The following is a 22175-nucleotide window of genomic DNA, read 5'->3' on the forward strand; positions in this document are numbered from 1 at the left end:
CAGGGAATGTATCTGCCATCTTTGTTGTATGCTCTCAAGTGCTTAGTACAGTGCTCTGAACATCATAGGTGCTCAATAAATACCAATTGATTGATTTGTTATGTTTGAATCCACCCCAGCAGATGTTGGAGTAGATACAAGATAATCAGATTGGATATAGTCCCTGTCCCACAAGGGGCTCAGATTCTAAGTAGGAGGAAGTATGGGTTGAGTCCCCATTTAAGAGCTGAGAAAACTAAGGCACAAGGTAGCTCAATAACTTAACAATAATAATAATAATAATAATTTTGGTAATTATTAAGCATTTACTAAGTACCAGGCACTGTACTAAGTGCTAGGGTGGATAGACGCAAATTGGGTTAGACACAGTCCCGGTTCCACATGAGGCTCCCGGTCTCGATCCCCATTTACAGGTGAAGTAACTGAAGCACAGAGAAGTGAAGCGACTTGCCCAAGGTCACACAGCAGATAAGTGGAGTGGGAATTAGAACTCATGACCTTCTGACTCCTAGGCCCAAACTCTATCCACTAGGACATGCTACCGCTTGTGTAAGTGGCCCAGCAGGCAAATGGCAGAGCTGAGATTAGGACCCAGGTCCTATGACTCTCAGGTCTGTGATATTTTCCTCTAGGTCACACCCTGACCTCACCACCCATCCCCACTCCCATATCGTGTATCAGTTAAAGAAAGTTTCAGTTATTTCAAATTCCATTAATAGTTCTGTGCTTAACATCATCCCATTTGGAAGCTTCTCCTTCTGATTGACCTACCCTCTGTATTAGTTGTCTGATTGGCTGTCTGAGCGTTTCTCTGCTTTTCCCATGAATTTGTCCAATCCTGATCTAGAACTTCTGGATGAGTGAGGAGAACAATTAAATCCAGTAGATCAGGTCAGTGTACAGTTGTAAAGACGAGGGGGGTGGCGGGGGATGTTTATGCTAAACTTTCCATGAGGACTTGCAACTTTTAAAAGACTTCTCTTGTCTTATGCTGTCATCTCCGACCCATAGCGACTCTAAGAACACATCTTTCCCAGAATTCCCCATAGACTTTTCTTGGTACAAATATATATTATATTTGTATTATAATTATATATTATATTTAAATATATGTAATTATGCTCTTATAAAATCCCGACTGGATTATTGCATCAGCCTCCTCTCTGATGTCCTATCCTCCTGTCTCTCCCCACTCCAATCTATTTTTCATTCCGCTGCCCAGATTATCTTTCTACAGAAACACCCTGGGCATGTCACTCCCCTCCTCAAAAACCTCCAGTGGTTGCCAACCAACCTTCGCATGAAACAAAAACTCACTCTTTGCTTCAGAGCTCTCCATCACCTTGCCCCCTCCTACCTCACCTCTCTTCTCTCATTCCACAGCCCACCCCATACACTCCGTTCCTCTGTTACTAACCTCCTTATGATGACTCGTTCTTGCCTGTCCTGCCGTCGACCCCCAGCCCACTTCCTACCCCTGACCTGGAATGCCCTCCCTCCTCACCTCCGCCAACTAACTCTCTTCCCCTTTTCAAAGCCCTACAGAGAGCTCACCTCCTCCAGGAACCTTCCCGGACTGAGCCCTCCCTTTCCCTCTGCCCCTCCTCCTCTCCCCATTGCCCCTACTCCCTCCCTCTGCTCTTCCCCCTTTCCCTCCCCACAGAACTTGTTCATATTTGTATATATTCTTTATTATTCTATTTTATTAATGATGTGCATATATCTATGATTTTATTTACCTTGATGGTATCATTGCCTATTTTGTTTTGTTGTCTGTCTCCCGTTTAGACTGTGAGCTCATTGTTGGGCAAGGATTGTCTTTATCTGTTGCCGAACTGTACATTCCAGAAGCTTAGTACAGTGCTCCGCACATAGTAAGTGCTCAATAAATATGATTGAATGAATGAATGAAATACGGAACTGATTTACCATTGCCCCCTTCCATGCAGTAAACTTGAGTCTCCTCCCTTCACTCTCTCCCATGCTTCTGCTGTCCAGCACGTGAGTTTTGACTAGAAGCAGATTGCCTTTCTCTCACTAGCCTTTGCCCAAGCTAGTAATGGAATGGGTAGGCTTCTGTTTGACTCCCCCTCCCATAGCCAAGACTGGTAGAATACTGGAAACTCTCTAGGAGCCATCCTGAGAAGGGTTTAAAAGACTTGAGGGAAGAAGTTAAGCTTCTTTCAGTGGTAGGGAAAAGACCCATCACAGATTTCATCTGGAGATAGAAGTGAGGATTTTTTTTTTTCTTTTTTTTAAAATGGAGGCAGGATGGTCTAGTGGAAAAAGCATGGGCCTGGGAGTCTGGAGACTTGGGTTCTAATCCCAACTCTTCCAGTGACTTGTGTGTTACCTTGGGCCAGTCATTTATGCTTTGGGCCTCGGTTTCCTCATCAGTAAAATGGGGATACAATGATTGCTCTCTCCAACCCTTAGATCGCAGGTCCCGTGAAGGCTAGGGACCATATCCTGTCCAATAATTTGTTATCTTCCCTAATGCTTACCTGATAGCAAGCATATGAGAAACATTGCTATTGATAAAAGTGCACAATTAAGCACTGGAGTCTGGTCATGAGAAGATATAGAGAGAAAGGTATGCAGGATGCCTGGGGTAGAGTAGAAATTCAGTCTTAGTTTTTCAGCAAGGAGAAGGATTGGTATTTGAGTAACAGGAACCTTCAGTGCACTGTGTCTGGCAGGGAACACCTAACTGCTGCTGACAAGATTGATTGGATCATTTTCTGTGGCCTTCTTCATTTGAAAAAAAAATCAATTTGCTGGTAGCCCACTGAATATTGCTCAAAGCCCATTTCATTGTCTTCTTGCATGGAAGGATTTCATCAGGCTAATTAGGAATGTTGACTACTAGCCATTAGACAGAAAAGCACAGCTATCATGAAGTCAAGCAATTTTACCTCACCTCAAAATACCCAGCGGTAATGTTGCCCACTGGGGAGGCAAGAAAACCGGTTAGCCTAATTGGCTTACTGTGGCCTTTCTTTCCCAGTGTCATGAGATGGTCAAATGAGAAATTAAAACTCACTGTTGCCTTTAAGAAAAAAAATCAAGTCTTGTTAGATGCTGAAAGGTAAAATCCTTCAAACCTGGCTTTGCGTAGTATAATCCAAGTCAGTGACTACCATCCATCTCGGTTGCAAATAGATTTTTAAGTTAATATTTACATAAAGCCATTCTTCAGGCTGAAGATGACACTTTGCTGATTTTATCTGCATGTTTGGGCATCAGTGATAAGCTCAATACTTCCTTCCATATCATGTGCACATAAAGATCAGTCCTGCTGAATCGTTGTACTTGCTACTCATTGCATCTGTTATCATTTTAAATTCTGCCACCTTAGTTTCAGAATCTTCCAAAAGTATCTGTTCTCAAAGACTTGTCCTAGTTCTACATGTTGAACAGCAAGCTGGTCTGACTTTTACTGCTGTCGACCAAAAGTCCATGGCTATGCCATATCACGTAAGGTTTTTCTGTGCACTGTATTAAGCGCTGGGCTATATACCAATTAATTAGTACAGATTATTGAGAAGCACTGTGGCTATAGAGAAGCAGTGTGACTATTGAGAAGCAGTGTGGCTATTCATTCATTCATTCAATAGTATTTATTGAGCACTTACTATGTGCAGAGCACTGTATTAGCACTTGGAATGTACAATTCGGCAACAGATAGACAATCTCCGGGCAGTGACAGGTTCATAGTCTAAGCAACTGTGGACTGTGTTTGGCAGGGAACACCTAACTGTTGCTGACAAGATTGATTGGATCATTTTCTGTGGCCTTGTTTCTTCATTTGAAAAAAAAAAAATCAAATGGGCTAGTTGCTGGTAGCCCACTGAATATTGCTCAAAGCCCATTTCATTGGCTAGTGAGAAGCAGTGTGGCTTAGTGGAAAGAGCACGGGTTTGGGATTCAGAGGACGTGGGTTCTAATCCCGCCTCTGCCACTTGTCTGCTGTGTGACCTTGGGCAAGTCACTTAACTTCTCTGTGCCTCAGTTACCTCCTCTGTAAAATGGGAATTAAAAGTGTAAGCCCCACGTGGGACAACCTGATTACCCTGTATCTACCCCAGCACTTAGAACAGTGCTTGGCACATAGCGCTTAACAAATGCCATAATTAATATTATTATTAACCAGTGGAAAGAACATGAGACTGAGATTCAGAAGCCTTGGATTCTAATCCCAGCTCTGCCACTGGCATGCTGTTTGACCTTTTATTCAATACAGTCACACATGGGTATAATCACACTTGAAGCTCTCAGTTTTAATTCCTATTTTACAGATGAGGTAACTGAGGCACAGGGAAGTTAAGTGACTTGCCTGAGGTCACACATCAGTCAAGTGGCAGAGCTGGGATTATAGACCTTCCCTATTTCAGGTGCCCATAGCTTTACTTGGGTATCTTATTGTATAAGCAGCGCTTAGAACAGTGCTTGACACATAGTAAGTGCTTACCAAATATAATAGCAATAATACTATTAAAATTTTGTTGCTTGCAAATGTCTCATCTGATGCAGTTGTGAAGCAGTGCGATGCAAGGCGCATGGCCTAGTGGATACAGCACGGGTCTGGGAGTCCAAAGGACCTGGGTTCTAATCCCAGCTTGACCACTTGTTTGCTGTTTGACCTCAGGCAAGTCGCTTCACTTCTCTGTGCCTTAGTTCCCCTGTCTGTAAAATGGGGATTAAGACAGTGAGCCCTATGTGGGACAGGGGCAATGTCCAACCTGATTACCTTGTATCTTCCCCAGCTCTTAGGACAGTGTCAGCACATAGTCATTGCTTAACAAATATCACAATTATTATTATTATTATGATGATGGATTAAGACTATGAACCCCATGTGACCCAGGGACTGTATCCAGTCCTATTTGCTTGTATTAATCCCAGAGTTTAGTATAGTGCCTGGCACATAGTAAGTGCTTAACAAACACCATTATTATTATTATTATTATTATTGTCATTATCTGTGCTCCAGGACCTTACTGTTTGTTATCTTATCTGTCATTTAACCAGGTGTAGTGTACAGGTAATAATAATGGTAGTTATTAAACGCTTACTATTTGCAGGCACTGTACTAAGCACTGGGGTTAGATACAAACAAATTGGGATGGACACACTGCCTGTCCCAAATAGGGCTTATGGTCTTGATTCCCATTTTGCAGATATGGCAACTAAGCACAGAGAAGTAAAATGACTTGCGCAAGGTCACACAGTAGACAAGTGGCAGAGCCAGGATTAGAACCCAGGTCCTTTTGACTCCCACGCCCATGCACTATCCACTCAGGCACACTGCTTCTCCAGCCACTAATGAAATTGCTCTAGAAACTGGGTGTGGTATAAGTAATCTATCCAAATATCACTTCCATGAAGGTTGGCCTCTACAATTGCTCAGTAGACCTTAATTTTGGTTTGAATAATGGTGCCATGCTGGCCCACTCTTGGTCTTCCAAAGGATAAGTTAGGCTTGTAGACTTAGTTTTCTATGTGTTGTCACCTCTGAGTCATCAATGGAGATCTTTGGGTATATGTAGTGTTCACAGGCCTAAACTGGCACTTAAACTTGGTCTTCTTCAGACTAATTGTGAGTCCATCGCGCCTTGCTGATTTTAAGAAATGTTTCATTATTATCTGCACATCTTCCTGCATGCAGACTTCTGGAGCAAAGCTGGCATGCAGGAGTTCCCTCCGGATTGTAAATTCATTGTGAGCAGGGACCGTGTCTAATGCCGAGTTAAACTCGTCCAAGTGTTCAGTACAGTGCTCTGCACACAATAAGTGCTCTGCACACAATAAGAACTCAATAAATGATTGGTCGATTGATTGAGTTCCGTAAGGGTGGCACGAGGTCCTTTGAAGAAGCTTTCAGGCAATGGAATTGAAAGTTTCCTGGAGTTTTGGAAGAACATTCTAACACTAGCTCCTAGATTCCTGGGTGAGTCCTCAAATATGGCTGCTGTGAGGAATATTAGATGATGATGATGATGGTACTTTTTTAAGCAGTTACTATGTGCCAGGCACTGTACTAAGCAATGGGGTGGATGCAAGATCCAATCCCCAGCCCCACTTCACTCCACTGGGGAGGAGAACAAGATAGGACAAAGCTTGTCTAATTCTGTCTCAACCAGATGTTGGTATTTGTTAAGCGCTTACTATGTGCAGAGCACTGTTCTAAGCGCTGGGGTAGATACAGGGTAATCAGGTTGTCCCACTTGAGGCTCACAGTTAATCCCCTATTTTACAGATGAGGTAACTGAGGCACAGAGAAGTTAAGTGACTTGCCCACGGTCACTCAGCTGATGAGTGGCAGAGCAGGGATTCGAACCCATGACCTCTGGCTCCCAAGCCCGTGCTCTTTCCACTGAGCCATGCTGCTTCCCTATCAGATGTATCATCCTGGAGTGATCTTAGGAAAATAATAATGTGTCGATACTCATTAAGCACTTCCTACGTGCCAATTGCTAGGTATTGAAGATTATCAGACCAGACATAGTCCCTCTCCTCCTTGGAGTTCAGTGTCGAAGAGGGAGGAAAGGTATTTTATCCCATTTTACAGATGAGGAGACAGAGGCACAGAGAAGTTGTGACTTGTCCAAGGTCACGCAGCAGGTAAGTGGCAGAGTAGGACTAGAATCTGGGTCTCCTCACTCCCAGAGTCCTATGTTTGTTTTTTACCAGACCACCCTGCCTCTCTTGGTAAACTTTCCATGGCAGCCTTCTTTTTCAGGAGGCAAGCCTGAGTCTTCTAAAGATGAGGATGCATTGGTAAGGAATAGGGACATTGTGCAGCAGTCTTAATGATAATAATCACTGTGTATTTAAGTGCTTACTATGTGCCAGGCACTGTACTAAGCACTTGGACACAGACCCTGTCCACAGGGAGCTCACAGTCTGAATCCCCATTTTACAGATGAGGTAACTGAGGCACAGAGAGGTAAAGTCCCCGAGGCTACACAGCAAATTGTGGCGGAGCCAGGATTAGAACCGAGGTCCCTTCTGACTCCCAGGCCTGTGTTCTATCTATTAAGCCACGCCGCTTAAGATGGAGCCAGCTCCTCCTAACCAAGTAGTCTGGGCCCATCTCTGCCTGTCCCCAGGCCTGGGTGGGGTTGGAGGGGAGGTGGGAAGGAGAGGCCTGGTTGAACCCTCTCAAGAAGCCACACTGCTTCTTGATATCCTTCCCTGCATTTCTCTTGTAATACCTGGTAGCAAAGTTCATGTGTGCTGTACCTCACTGGGGTCCGAAGCCAACTTGCAATTCTGGTTGAGAATGCTGCTGCTGAGAATGCCTGTGCTAGCTGCCGCTGCTGCTCCTGCTGCTGATCAGGAAGCTCAGAGATTCCCTCAGACTCTTGGGGCCAGTGGGGTTCTGCTGGGGGTGGGCGTGCCTAAAGATGGAGCCAACTCCTCCTAACCAAGTAGTCTGGGCCCATCTCTGCCTGTCCCCAGGCCTGGGTGGGGTTGGAGGGGAGGTGGGAAGGAGAGGTCTGGTTGAACCCTTCAATCAATCCATGGTATTTATTGAGCGCTGACTGTGGGCAGAACCCTGTACTAAGTGCATGGGAAAGCAAGGGAAAGACAAGATCCCTGCTCATAAGGAGCTTGCAGTCTACAGGTAGGTCCCTTTTAGAGTACTGATGTGGCCCAGGGAGTCTTACAGCCTCTAGACTATAAGCTCGTTGCGGGCAGGGAATGTGTCTGTTCATTGTTATATTGTACTTAATATTGTATATTGAGAAGCAGTATGGCTTAGTGAATAGAGCATGGGCCTGGGAGTCAGAAAGGCTTGGGATCTAATCCCGGTTCTATCACATGCCTGCTGTGTGACCTTGGGCAAGTCACTTAACTTCTCTGTGCCTCAGTTACCTCATCTGTAAAATGGGGATGAGTGTGAGCCCCAGGTGGGACAGGGACTGTGTCCAACATGATTAACTTGTGCCTACCCCAGTGCTTAGAACAGTGGTTGGCATGCAGTAAGCATTTAACAAGTACCATAATTATCATTATTATTACTTTCCCTAGCACTTAGTACTGTGCTCTGCACACAGTAAGCACTCAATAAATACAGTTGACTGACTTTGTGCTGGCATTTTCATTTTTAAACACCCAGCCTCCTTCTACCTCAACTCCTGCCTTCTCTGACCTAGAAATGGAGCCCGTGTTTATGGTCCCGGGGACAGGAGGACAAAGGGGAGTGGGGAATTCCCTGGTGTCATCCATTCCTGCTCAAATTCCTGGCCACCTGCAATTTCCTCTGCCCAGGCCTTCCCTCCCTCCTCTCTCTGGGGAGTTGGCTCAACTTCACCATAAATCGACAGGCCCGGGATTTATTTGATTAAAGTCCCTTGAAACAGCTATGTTTTCATCTGCCGGAGGAATTAAGGGGGATTTATTAGCTGATTTTATGTAAATTCCTCTGGTTCGGTTTTCATTGAGGATAGATTTGTTTTGAATATCTGTTATGACAATTATATACAGCTACATTTTCATCCCTAATGTATTTTTAATAACTTCCTTCACCAGCCAGTGATTTGAATTTCAAATTTCTTTCTACCAAGAAGTAAAAATTACCGTTTTTATAGCTGTTTTCATATTTTAAAAAATTGAGTTATGCAGCTAGATCTCCTCCTGCAGTAAACACATCAAATGTTTAAATGAGCCCATTAATACCCATACGGTTTGCAATATTTATAATCCCCATATAGTATGGCAAAAAAATTAAAGTTGATATAGAAATGTTCCTCTGTTTTCTTGCTCCTCAGCAATGTCTAATTTGGGCTGGAAACATTCCATTTGTGGAATTTAGTCATTTGATTTATTGACACAATTAGGCCTGGGGACTCACCAACACTATGGAAAAATTACAGATTTCGGCAACATTCTTCAAATGGGAAAATGAAGACGCTCCTCTCGGATGAGCCCCTCCTGGCTAGGCTAATCCAAAACCTTGGGCCTCTGCCATATCCAAAAATCATAGGACTTTTTCCGTTGGATTCTGGGACACAGTGGAGATGGGCTGGATCTGACAATGGGTAAGTCCTAACCCTATCCCACCAAAAGAGACTTCCAACAGAGCCGTCACCTATCATAGCACTGTACTAAGCACTTAGGAGAGTACAGTACAACAGAGTTGGTAGACATGTTCCCTGCCCACAACGAGATTACAGGCTAGAGCTAATCAGAGGTCTTCCCCTTTCCTTTCCAGTCTCCTGCTGCTCACAGCTCCCACGTGGTTTCTGTCAGGCTTTGTTTTGTACACTCAGCCTGGTCCTGGTGGGGGAAATACCCAGGGAGCAGGGGGGAGCCCCAAATGTCTGTGTTCTCTACTGTTTACCACCTAGCTAGGGGGAGAGCGGGTGTCATCAGGGGGCAACAGGGCACAGCAGAGTAATGGCGGACCAGCTGGGGAAGAGTAGCGGAGAAGCACAACAGCGTGGAGGACACTTTCAGGTCATTGGCGTAGGTTCCCTGCCCTCCTAATCATAATAATAACAATATTAATAATGACTGTAGTGTTTGTTAAGCATTTACTTTGTGCCAGGCACTGTACTAAGCACTGGGGTGGATACAAGCAAATGATGTTGGAAGCAGTCCCTGGACCATGTGGGCTCACAGTCTAAATCCCCATTTTACAGATGAGGTAACAGAAGCACAGAGAAGTGAAGTGACTTTTCCAAGGTCATACAGCAGAGCTGGGATTAGAATTCGAGTCCTTCTGACTGTTTTCACTAATTCATGCTGCTTCTCACTCGGCCAATCTGCTGATTCCCACCTGTGGATTTCCCAAGAAGACAAAGCTCTTTCAGAGCCCACAGAGAGCTGGACTCACGGGGGAGATGGTGAGCAGAGCAACTTTAGATTTTGAGATGATCTTACTGATACACACTTCCCCAAGTACCGCACTGTATGGGCATGAGAAGAGGACGGATGGACTGCAAGATGTTCAGGAAGCTGCCCTATGGAGAATTGAAAGGGACATACCAGCAGGACTGCAGTTTAACTCAAGGGTAGCATCTTGGAGAAAATTTACTGGAAATGAAGGGCTTCAGTTTAACATAAGAAAAGGATGGGATTTAGGGGGCGGAACAAGGGGAAGTATTAAATTCTGTGGCCTTTACCCTAGGAGAGCAAAATTGCATAGTTGTTTGATTCCAAATGAGCACCCAAATCAGTCTTTATTTTGGATGAGCCACGGAAGATGTGGGAATTTAAAGCTCCAGCCAGGAGCCATTTGAGAGTTCTGTGAAGGCCTCAGCAAATATTTCCAAACACAATCTCCATCCAAGTCAGTAGTTAATTGGTATCACAAATTGGAAAGGAAAACAACCTAAAAATACTAAAATAGGGGTTTCAAAGGTAACATTTCGGGGCACTGAAGTTTAAGACTGCCAGAGCCAACCTGATGATCTGATCAACAGAAGCCAGACAATATGTGTTCTTGTCATGTGGCTACCTGAGAGCTTGGTGGAGGATAACATGTCTCCCACCTTTAAACCCTTAGTGAAGGCACATCTCCTCCAAGAGGCCTTTTCTTCCTTTTCCTTTTCTTCCTCTCTTCTGCGGGGCCCTGACTTGCTCTATTTATTAATCCCCTGTCCCAACCCCACTGCACTTATGCTATGCACAAATCTGTAATTTATCGATTTATATTAATGTCTGTCTCCCCATCTAGATGGTAAGCTCGTGGAGGGAGGGAATGTGTTTGTTACATTGTTATATTGAACTCTCCCAAGCACTTAGTACAGTGTTCTGCACACAGTAAGCGCTCAGTAAATACGATTGACTGACAGAGTTGGTAAAATGGCCCCCACATGAACTCATTCTAGCTTCCTTTTTAATCCAGGTATATCTTAAGCTGCTGAAAGTACTTTCCTATATGGAAATCTCTTCTGGCTGGGTCTTAGGGGAGCTGACAGCCAGATAGCCTTAACACAGAAACTCCGACTAAATCACTTCTCCTTTTTCTCTCTAAGGAGAACTCGCTTTCCTACTATTGGCAGTCTCTTCTCAGACCACCCCAGTGGCCTCTGGGAAGAGGAGGCAAAACCAGCCCTTTTGCACCATGAAGTTGATAGTCCAAACTCCCTTCTTTACAATAGTAAGCGCTAAGTGCAAAGCACTGTTTTAAGTGCTGGGGGGATACAAGGTGATCAGGTTGTTCCACGTGGGGGGCTCACAGTTTTAATCCCCATTATACAGATGAGGTAACTGAGGCACAGAGAAGTAAAGTGACTTGTCCAAAGTCACACAGCTGGCAAGTGGCAGAGCCGGGATTAGAACCCATGACCTCTGACTCCCAAGGTCAAGCTCTTTCCACTGAGCCACACTGCTTCTCGACCCACCCAGCACTTAAAACAGTGTTTGACATATAGTAAGTGCTTAACAAGTACCATAATTGTTAATTATTCACAAATTCATCCACTTGACTTCTTCCTTCACCAGTCCCAAGCAACTATTTATGTTATTATATAGCTCCATATTTTAAAATCAGAGGAACAAATGGTCATTTACTGTTTTGGGGCTATAATTCAGAGCTGTATGGTTGACACAGGAACCAAGGATAGTGGTATAATAGTATTCACTAAGTGCTCACTCAAGGGAAGAGCATGGTCTAGTGGATGGAAAAAAGGCCTGGGAGTCAGAAGGATCTGGGTTCTAATCCCTGATCTGCCACTTGTCTGCTGCCAGACCTTGGACAAGTCACTTAACTTCTCTGTGCCTCAGTTCCCTTATCTGCAAAATGGTGTTTCAATACCTTTTCTCCCTCCTACTTAGACTGTGAGCCCTGTGTGGGACCTGGTTATCTTGTTTCTACCCCAGAACAGTACAGTGCTTCCCACACAGCAAGCACTTAATGAATACAGTTACATCCAGTATGTTTAGCAGCTCTTTGGAGTTTTTTCTTTGAAGGCTAAGCTGAGTTTTGACTTTACAATGAGCCAACCTGCTGAGGAACCTGGAAGATGTAAAAAAAAAAATCCTCCCTTCTCTAACTCCTTACCTCTTACAGATGTTATAGGATCTGCCAGCATTTTTCCTGCATCCATACTATTTTTAATGAAGTCTAGCAATATCCAACTAGAGTTTAACTGGAACTTTCTGTGTGGCATTGATAACAACATGCAAATGCTAGGTAATGCTTTAATTTTATATTATGCTTCTGGTTCTATTAGATGGAGAAACGTACCTGAACAAAGAGGAAGTTATTTGGGAATGGATTCGGTTTGTAGGGTGGGAGCCTTTTGAAAAAAGCACTTTGACATTTTTCATAATTAAAAGGATCTCTTCTTATAGCGACTCGTTCTAAAAATCTGTACGGTTGGGCAGAGTCTAAAAATAATGCAAATGTAATGTAGACTAATTATTTTTGCTTGGGCAACACAAGTTTTACCCATTCCTACTTGCCAAAGATCTTAAATCAGTTCATCGACTATTGACAATAAAACCTGTAATTTAAATATTTCTACCACTGGCTGCTGATTCAAGCAGTGGGGTTTTAAATCTCATTGAAAAAAAATTGTAATTTACTGCTGTATACTGGATTTCTTCCTTTTATTCACTCCTCCCTCAGCCCCACAGCACTTATGTATATATCAATAATTTATTTATGTCTGTCTGTCTCCCCTTCTAGACTGTAAGCTCAATGTAGACAGGAAAGTGTCTACTGACTCTGTTATACTGTATTCTTCCAAGTGTTTAATACAGTGCTTTGCAAAGAGTAGGTGCTCAATAGATATGATTGATTGATAGCCATTTATTGCACTTAGAGCATGCCTTCTGATGCTTCCAACACTGTTTCGGGTTCTTGCATAAGATTAAAGTCATGCCTTAAAGATAGCTGGAGTCATGAAATGTTAAAAAAGCAGTACAGAGAGTGCTTGCATACAATTTGAACATTAAAAAAGATAATAACACAAGCAACCTTTCTATCCTTAGTTTTCTTATCATTGCCATTCAAAAACTGAAATGCCTGGAGAGGTATTATTATGATGTTATAAGAAAATTTGTAAAGAATGATCATTGGCTGGATTTCATTTATAATTTGGAGGAGTAAATTGATTATTTGTTTTCCTGCTTATGTGAAGATGGTCCTCATGAACTGTCTTTCTCAGAGGTTTTTATGTTACCAAGTTCTTGCTGCATGGTATATCTGGAAACGCATCGCCTGTTACTAAAGTTTAAAGGGATTTCCTAGTATTATCTCACTTGTTGCTTGCTGAGGTCCTGAATCTCCAATAGCACGTTTATGGCTTGCACAGTTCCAATTATTTTGTAATTTGCTTTTGGGTACAGAGGATGTCTGTTTAGAACAATTACATTGTGCAGATAGCTGTATATTTAAGATAGTCTTGATAATTACCGTAAATTTTATGGTTTGGTGTGCAGAACATTTAGCATTTTAACCGTTAGTCTGCTACGAGTTTCTCATTTAAATGGTGCTTTATGTAATTTGCCACCTCTTTGAAGACAGCCATTCCAACTTTTGCCCATTGTCTTCTTGTCCAATTTCCCACCTCAAACTTCCAGAGCTGCTAGTAAATTACTGGACTTGCCAATGCTACCAATTACAAATAGTTTCCAAGCAAAGTAAATGACCCAAAAGAAGATACATCCAATGCCCTTGTAGTAGGGAAAACTGGGGCACCACTTCAACCACCTGAGCAACCACTAGATGAGAAAATATTTAACAGGGGGGTGGGTCAAAGAGAAGAGTTGTGAAAACTCGAGCAGCCTGGCCTAGTGAATAGAGCATGGGCCCAGAAATCAGGAGGACCAAGGTTCTAATCATGACTCCACCACTTGTATCCTGTGCGACCTTGGGCAAGGTCACATTTTCTCTGTGCCTCAGTTATGTCTTCTCTAAAATGGGGATTAAGACTAAGAGCCCCATGTGGGACAGGGACAATGTCCTACCAGGTATCAGCCCCAGTATTTAGTTCGGTGCCTGGCACATAATAAGCGTTTAACAAAGACTGAAATAAATCCCTCAAAACCCCCAAATTAAGCACCTTATGTTTATGCCCTTATTTTAATAAGGGAAAATTAGAATGTAAGCTCCTTGAGGGCAGCAGGGAATGAGTGTATCTTTTGCTTCTAATATACTCTCTCAGGGGCTGAGTACAGAACTCATTAGTACTGGTTGATCAATCCATGAACCAAATGTCTCAATCATTTCGTGGAGTTTTAGTGGGAAGTGAAACTGAATTTGATACTGGGCATCAAGAGGTCTAGGATTTGTTCTAGTCTCAGCCACTTCTCCGTTAGGTACATCCCACCAATAAATTGTGTGCCTTAGGGTATTCCTTTACTCATTGGGGAAATAATGGCTTACAGTTTTAAATAAAAGCTTAAGTAGTACTTTGAATGCTTTCCCTTCAAATTGGCCCTGGGAAGGAGCTGGCAATAATACTTTTTCAACGGAGGAAACCTCAACAGCAAAATAATAATGATAATTGTGGTATGTGTTAAGTGCTTACTATGCACTATGCCCTGCACTAAGCACTGGGGTGGACACAAGCAAATTGGGTTGGACACAGTCCCTGTTCCACATAGAGCTCACAGTCTCAATTCCCATTTTACAGATGAGGTAACTGGGGCACAGAGAAGTTTAGTGATTTGCCCAAGGTCACACAGCAGACAAGTGGTAGAGCCAGGATTAGAACCCAGTTGCTCCTAATTCCAAGGCCCATGCTCTATAAATATGGGGAGCAACCACTAAGCTCTAGGAAGTGACCATTGTCAGGTGGAACCCCTAGGTTCCAAATACACTGGAATGAAGTGGCTAAGCCTTGGACAGGGCATTTTTGCAGCCCTGTCATATGGAAAACCTGGGTGTTTTGTTTTTGATTTATTTGTATAATCTTTCTCTAATGGATACTGGAAGCATCTGTAGAATCAGCAGGAAATGATTGAAAAGAGGATATTGGAGAGCTGCACTTCCATAATTTAATCATTTAAATATAGAGATCAATTATTTGTTTTTTTAATGAACACAGAGAGAGTGGATGGATAAACAGTGAAGATTCACATCTGTTTTTTCTCTTTCCTTTGAGGGACAGAGGAGGAGTAAGCTGATAGTCAGAAATGCCTTGAAAATTCCTCAAAAGATGTTATTCCCTCCTCAAAGATGGAATGGTGATGTAATCAAAGCTGCTCCTGTGGTAGCAATGTTCTTGGCCTGGATGTTGTGGTGACAGGGTTGTCAGGACTTTCATTTTGTCTTAGTCCAGTCAAATTCCATTTGGTTCTCTTGGAGATGCCGCATTGCTCCTTGGAAATATCTTCAAAGGATGTGGGACCTCAACACTTTCTGAGGGGATGAATGATTGATGTTTCGCCTGGCACCTACTCTCTTTAAATCTGACATTTCACAGTAACCCATGTTACATAGGAATGCCTGAGAAGTCTACTGGGCTTATGTTTTGAGAGGGAGAATTAGTAGGTGTCATGCCTGGAGCCAAGACAGTAAACCCATCAGTAATAATTATAATTATGGTACTTGTTGAGCGTTTACTATGTGTCCAGCGTTGTTCTAAGCATTAGGGTAACAACTAGGTAATCAGGTTGGGCACAATCCCTTTCCCACATGAGGTTCGCACTCTTAATCCACATTTTACAGATAAGGTAACTGAGGCCTGGAGAAGTTAAGTAACTTGCCCAAGGTTGCACAGCGGACATGTGGCCAGACTGGCATTAGAACTCAAGTCCTTCTGACTCCCAGGCCTGTGCTCTATCCACTAAACCAAGCTGTTTCTTTTAGTAAACCTTTTAATTTTTAAACAAAACAAGGCTTTGGACATAGAAGAGGGCCAAGGATTAGAAAAGACATACCAAGATTTGTGTGAAAGAACAGAGGGAAACTGTTGGATTGGCATCTAGATGGCTAAGAGTTGGTAGAGAAGCAGCGTGGCTCAGTGGAAAGAGCACTGGCCGGGGAGTCAGAGATCATGGGTTCAAATCCCGGCTCCGCCGCTTGTCAGCTGTGTGATGTTGGGCAAGTCACTTAACTTCTCTGTGCTTCATTACCTCATCTGTAAAATGAGCATTAAGACTGTGAGCCCCGCCTGGGACAACCGATTACTTTGTGTCCTCCCCAGCTCTTTGCACATAGTAAGCGCTTAACAAATGCCATTACTGTTACTATTATTATTAATGCTATTATGGAGATGGTGATCATTTTTTGAAAATCCCTTTGGTCAACATCGCCACTCCTCAGCAACCTCTAGTGGTTGCTCATCCAACTGTGCTTCAAGCAGAAACTCCTTAAGGCATCAATCAGTTTTCTCTCTCCCACCTTACCTTGCTGATCTCCTATTACCACTCAACCTGCACGATCTACTCCTCTAGCACCCACCTACTTTTTACACCTTGATCACATCTATCCTGCTGCTACCCCCTTGCCCACATCCACTCTCATGCCTGGAATTCCCTCCCCTTTTATTTCCAACCATCCACTGCTCTCCCCACCCTCAACACCCTCCTAATATCAGATCTCCTCCAGGACGGCTTCCCTGAGTAGGGCCTCATTTTCACTATCCACCCTCCCCTCTATGCTGCTCTGCACTTGACTGTATCCCCCTTAAACACACCAATTTGGGGGAGCAGCTTGGCCTAGTGGAAAGATCAAACCTGAGAGACAAGGAACTTGGGTTCTAATCCCTATTCTATCAGCTGCCTGTTGTGTTAACTTTGGCAACTAACTTAACTTTTCTTGCCTCAGTCTTGTCATCTGTAAAATGGGGATTCAGTGACTCTTCTCCCTCCTACCTAGACTGTGATCCCCATGTAGAACAGGGACTGGGTCCGACCTGATTAACTTGTATCTACCCCAGTGCTTGGAAGAGTGCTCGACACATAGTAAGCACTTAAAAAATACCATCAAAATAATCATAATAATAGCTCCCAGCAGTTACGATCATAGCCTTATCAATTACTATTCTCTTATCTGTAATTTATTTTAAAGTTTGCTTACCCCTGTAGACTGTGAAATACCTGTGGGGTGGGGTTATGTCTATCAACTCTATTGTAGTGTACTTTCCCAAGTGCTTAGTACAGTGCTCTGCACACAGTAAGCACTCAATAAATTCCATTGATTTTGACTGATTGTTCTGGCCAAAGAAAACAGGCTGACCAGGTCCAAAAGAAGGAAGAATTTTGAGGTCTTCTTTGGCAAACTCAGAACAGGAAATTTCCTGCTGTTCTCATGAAATAACACCTTATCCTGCTGGCTCTCTTTGGCCAAATCTTCCAAGGAGAAGTAGAAGACCGAGCAATTTCACCACCAGTGTGGGACAAAGAATCTCAATGCCATGATGAACCATGACCAGGCGCAAGCTGGGGACAGGTTCTCCCAGTTCACTTGGTCTCAAATCACAGCACTGCTATTTAAGGTTGAAGATTCATGTAAACATCCCTGAGAGGAAAGTCTATTTTTGGTAAAAGCCAAAATTGAGCAAGCACACTGGCCCCTGCAATGAACTATCAGTGAATTAACTATTTTAGGTGGTGTAGTGTAACACTTCTATTTGAATTCCTAGTGCCCAAGGCTCAAAATGCAGTAAAAAGATAGGAGAAAATGGGGTGCACCTAAGATCTTGGAAGAATTAGTAATATTATCAACAAAACTCCATGGTTGACATACCCCAACCTTTGTCTATGGCTTGAACAGCCCCAAAAATATACAGTTAAGCTTAGCTGAGGCAATATGCTTATTAAGCATTTTGAAAATTTTCAAGGTGACTTGTGCACCATTCTGTTTTTGCAGCACAGTAGTGATGGAAGTTCCTCCATTTTACAGGACACCACCAGCATTTAGACAAGCTTATCAAATAACAATAGGGAGCAGGAACTTTTCCTATAGAAAGGACATCTGGGATACTGGAGTGGCCATTTTCTTTACATCTGGTCAAAGGGAGTACTCCCATCCACACCCACCCCCTCCCGATGTTGGATTCAATGATTCCCCAAGGAAACAGAGGTTGTAATGTACCTTATGAAAGTTTCTGAAATAAGCTGCCTTCTCATCTGGAAATTTTTCTAGTCTTCTGGGTCCTTTGCTAGAAGCCTTTTTGAAAACCAACCAGCACCTCCTGAATATCTGCAAGAAAGTGAAGGACTCTTGTTACACATTTCCTTACACAAGCTTATGAGCACTAGAAACCTGATTTGTCTGGTTCACATAATCCATTGGGAAGAAATTTCAATGAAAGCAGCCATATTTGATAAAGAATGAATATTCCTCTCAAACTGAAAGTTTAATTGGCCCTTGGCATGTTGTTCATTAAGGAGCTCTTAAAGACAGGATTATTTAATTCATAAAAGGACCATTTTCTGAAATGCTCATTCATGATCAGGCTCGTAACAAGAAGCCTTGTCATCCATTTGAATGTGTTCTCCACTTTCTGGATGGACTCTCCACTATCATTACCAACCCTCTCTTGATTCCCAGGCAGGTTAGGGACCTGGCCAATTCAGGAAAGGTCAGAGGGATTCCCCCTCACCCCACACCTCGAGGCAGCCTCAAACCCTCTGTTGAACTGAGTCAGTCCCCTATCAATCCATTAATAATATTTACTGAGCACTTACTCTGTGTAGAGCACTGTACTCTGGATTTATGAGAATATAATGGAATTAGTAGTCCCGATCCCTGCCCTCAAGGAATTTACAATGTAGTAAGGGAGACAGACACTAAAGTACATTACTTGAAGAGGGGAGAAGGAATCAAGTTAAAGATACATACACAAGTACTGGGTTGTCTAGGTGAGTATCTCAGTGATTAGTGGGTAAGGACTCAAGCCCATAAGTAATGCAGTTCTGAGGGAAATAGGGTGGGGAGATGAGGGACTTAGTTAGGAAGGCTTCCTGGAGGAGATGTGGTTTTTAGTTGGGCTTTGGAGATGGAGGAGAGCAATGGTCTGCCACTCTTCTCGATTAATCAGTGGTATTGTTAACTTACTGTGTGCAGAGTACTTCACTAAATGCTTGGGAAACTACAGCACAACAGAGTTGGTTGACATGTTCCGTGCCCACAAAGAGGTTACAATCTAGAGTATTTATTGAGCACTTACTGTGTATAGAGCACTTAGAGAATCCAGTAGAATAGGGAGATATGATTCATGCCTTAAAGGAGCTCACAGTTTTTTGTGTGTGGGGGAGATCTGTGATGAGGCCACCTAAACCAATTTCTCTGCATCCCCCTGGACCCTGGAACTAGTGTGGCCACTCATCTGGCCTTACCTGGATAGCCTGACTACCCTGGATAGCCTAGTTTTTAACTGGTCTGTCCACTGCCTATTACTGACATAGCACCAGATGCCCTTAGGTGTGGTATTTTTATTTCAATTACCCATCCTCCTTCCCTGGCAGGTCCTGCCACCAAGTTCTCCATTTGGTAAGCAGTGCCCAGCGAATGGTGGAACCAATGGCTTGGGAAGAGATTGGGGTCAGAGGTTAGGGCAGAGGTGGGCGGACTCGCATTCAGTGATCCCTGTGATATCAGTGCGGTGTTGGTAGACTAGCTATGTAGCAGTCACTCAGGAAAGCAAAGGAAGACACACACACTAAGCCATCCAGAAAGTGCTTTCTACAAAGACTTCCACTGGGTTTCCTTCAGCAACTCCACCCAAACAATGGCATTCACCCTCACATTAGAGCTGGGAGTTCTAGCTCAGCTTGGAACTACATCCCTGGGAAGAGATTGGATGCTCCTGGACAGAGATGTTCTGCACAGCTGCCAAGACTCCCTGGCTCCAAGCTGGCAGTTACAAAATTTCCTGCTCCAGGCATTGGGTTTGTTGGTCTTCACCTTATTGCACAAAAATCCCTTTCACAAAAACACAATACAAAGCTTGTGTTCCCCCACACCTGTTCTTACATGATCTTTAACCAATTGATTTTTGAAAACCAATGCTGGAATTACATAAATATCTACCTGTGTATAAATAATAATAATAATGGCATTTAAGTGCTGGGAAGCATTATGATGAGATGGATAGAGCATGGGCTTGGGAGTCAGAAAGTCTTGAGTTCTAATCCCTGGTCCATCATGCATGACTTTGGTCAAGTCATTTAACTTCTCTGTGCCTCAGTTACCTCATCGGTAAAAATGGGGATTAAGAGTGTGAGCCCAGTGTGGGAAAGGGACTATGTCCACACTTGATTAACTTGTATCCGCCCCAGTGCTTAGAACAGTGCTTGCACATAGTAAGTGCTTAACCAGCACCATAATTATTTATTTTTATTATTATTATTATTTTTAATAATAAGTTCTTATTATGTGCCAGGCTGGGGTGGTAAATTGAGTTTACAAATGAGATAACAGAGGCTCAGAGAAGTGAAGTGACTTGCCCAAGGTCACACAGCAAAGTGGCAGAACTGGGATTAAAACCTGTGACCTTCTGACTCCCAGGCCTGTGCTCTATCCACAACGCCATGCTGCTTCTTTCCCAGAGATTGGTACAGTGCTCTGTTCACAGTAAGAGTTTAATAAATACTATTAGTACTATTATTAGAGTATGTTCAGAGTTAGGCTTAAAATGAATTGCATGAATTGTAGAGCACAAGGGGAATTGGTAATGTATGTGGTAATCACAAATGTCAGCTATTTCCAGTCAAATGCAGCCTTGGAGGATGAAGTTTTATCCTAAAGTTTAGTCATGTGAAAACTGAATTCAATACCCCCAAAAGAATAAAAGCTGCACATAGCTCTCAAATTAAGTAATAAAATAACCTTATATAAACCACCCACACCCATTTTCAAATCTGTCTTATAGTGTGCTGAAGTGTTTGTATCCTCATTTTTATATGCTAAGAAATGTTCAAATCAATTTCAGCTTGATTTATTGAGTTTACAACAGCTCTTATGTTTAGAAGATTAGCACTCTATTTAAAAGTTTATTTTTTAATAGATATTTCTACCCTTCAGCGTTGATTGTTATAACTTTACAGACTTCTCTTTGCACATAATCTTTATAGATGAAAATAGACTAATGTGCTTTCATTGAAGAACAATCGCCCGAATTTCTTGGAGATGAAACATTCAGATAACCTTGAGTTATCCCCCTGTTGGGGAACTGCATTATGAGTGATATTAAAGACTCTAGCTCTCTTTGAATTGGGATAATACCCATGTCTCATTAGTGACAACAAAGAGCATATATCCAAAAAATCTGACATTCACAATACTTTCATTCTACTACACAGACATCTGAGGCCACACCCTTACTCCCATTTTATGTTTTGAGCTGCACTTATGAAAATACCCAGGCTAGATATCAATATGACCAAAATGATAAGATTCTAGTCCTTCTTTATACAGAAGGGATCCTGGCTTATTCCAGGGATTTCCTCGCCTTTTCCCATTCTCTCACCCTTGCATCCGTAATGTCACCCATCTCCCAGGACTTACAGTCATTGTGAGCGGAGTAAATTGTTAATGATCAGATTTATTGAGCACTTAATATATGCCAGACACTGAACTAAGTGCTGTGGTAGGTTCAAAATAATTGAATTGGACACAGTCCTTACCCAACCCAGGGTTCACAGTCTAAGTGGGAGGGAGAATGGACACTTTACCTTTAATTTACAAATTAGGAAACTGAGACACAAAGACGTTAAAGTGACTTGCCCAAAACTGCACATTGAGAAAGAGGCAGGGCTGAAACCTGGAACCATAGCCTGGGTCTTAAATCTGGGCGCTTTCCTCTAGGCCACACTGAAACCCATTTCTTCCCTGACGTTTTGGGCAAACGTTTGGTGCACTGTTAGTAAAAGCCAGAAAACTTCAAAGACTTGAATTTGGGGATAATGTCAATTTCAGAAGCAAAGCCAGGATGCTTCAAGAGTTGTGTCTGGAGCAATCTCCTCAGCTCTTAAAAACAGGGGCTATTGTCCTGTTGTTCTTTTGATGATTGGGTTACTGTGTGAACAGTTGTCTTCTTGATTAGTCCTGACATTTTTCTGGTTGACAACTTTCTCCCAGCAGTGTAAGGGTTCTCTGGACTGCTTCCAACCAAGTACCAACCCAGGAAACACTAGGAATTGTTCAGAGGCTGGCAAAGGTGGTAACAGGGTAGAGAAACAAGACTAGATTCAGGAGACGTCTGACACATATCTGCCAATCAGACTGACGCCATGTTTCTTGGGGATGCATAGGACTTTCT

The 22175-nt window shown here is 42.9% G+C and overlaps 1 protein-coding gene across 1 annotated transcript in view; it reads right to left on the minus strand.

Moving 5' to 3' along the window:
• Positions 1–22175, minus strand: part of DOK6 (docking protein 6) — a 371981-nt gene that overhangs the window by 186167 nt on the left and 163639 nt on the right. The window contains exon 2 of the mRNA XM_029064409.1: positions 18005–18112. Within this exon, the coding sequence (XP_028920242.1) occupies positions 18005–18112 (108 nt within the window). The remainder of the gene's footprint in view (positions 1–18004; positions 18113–22175) is intronic.

Source organism: Ornithorhynchus anatinus, chromosome 5, assembly GCF_004115215.2.
Source record: "Ornithorhynchus anatinus isolate Pmale09 chromosome 5, mOrnAna1.pri.v4, whole genome shotgun sequence".
NCBI classification, from domain to species: Eukaryota; Metazoa; Chordata; class Mammalia; order Monotremata; family Ornithorhynchidae; genus Ornithorhynchus; species Ornithorhynchus anatinus.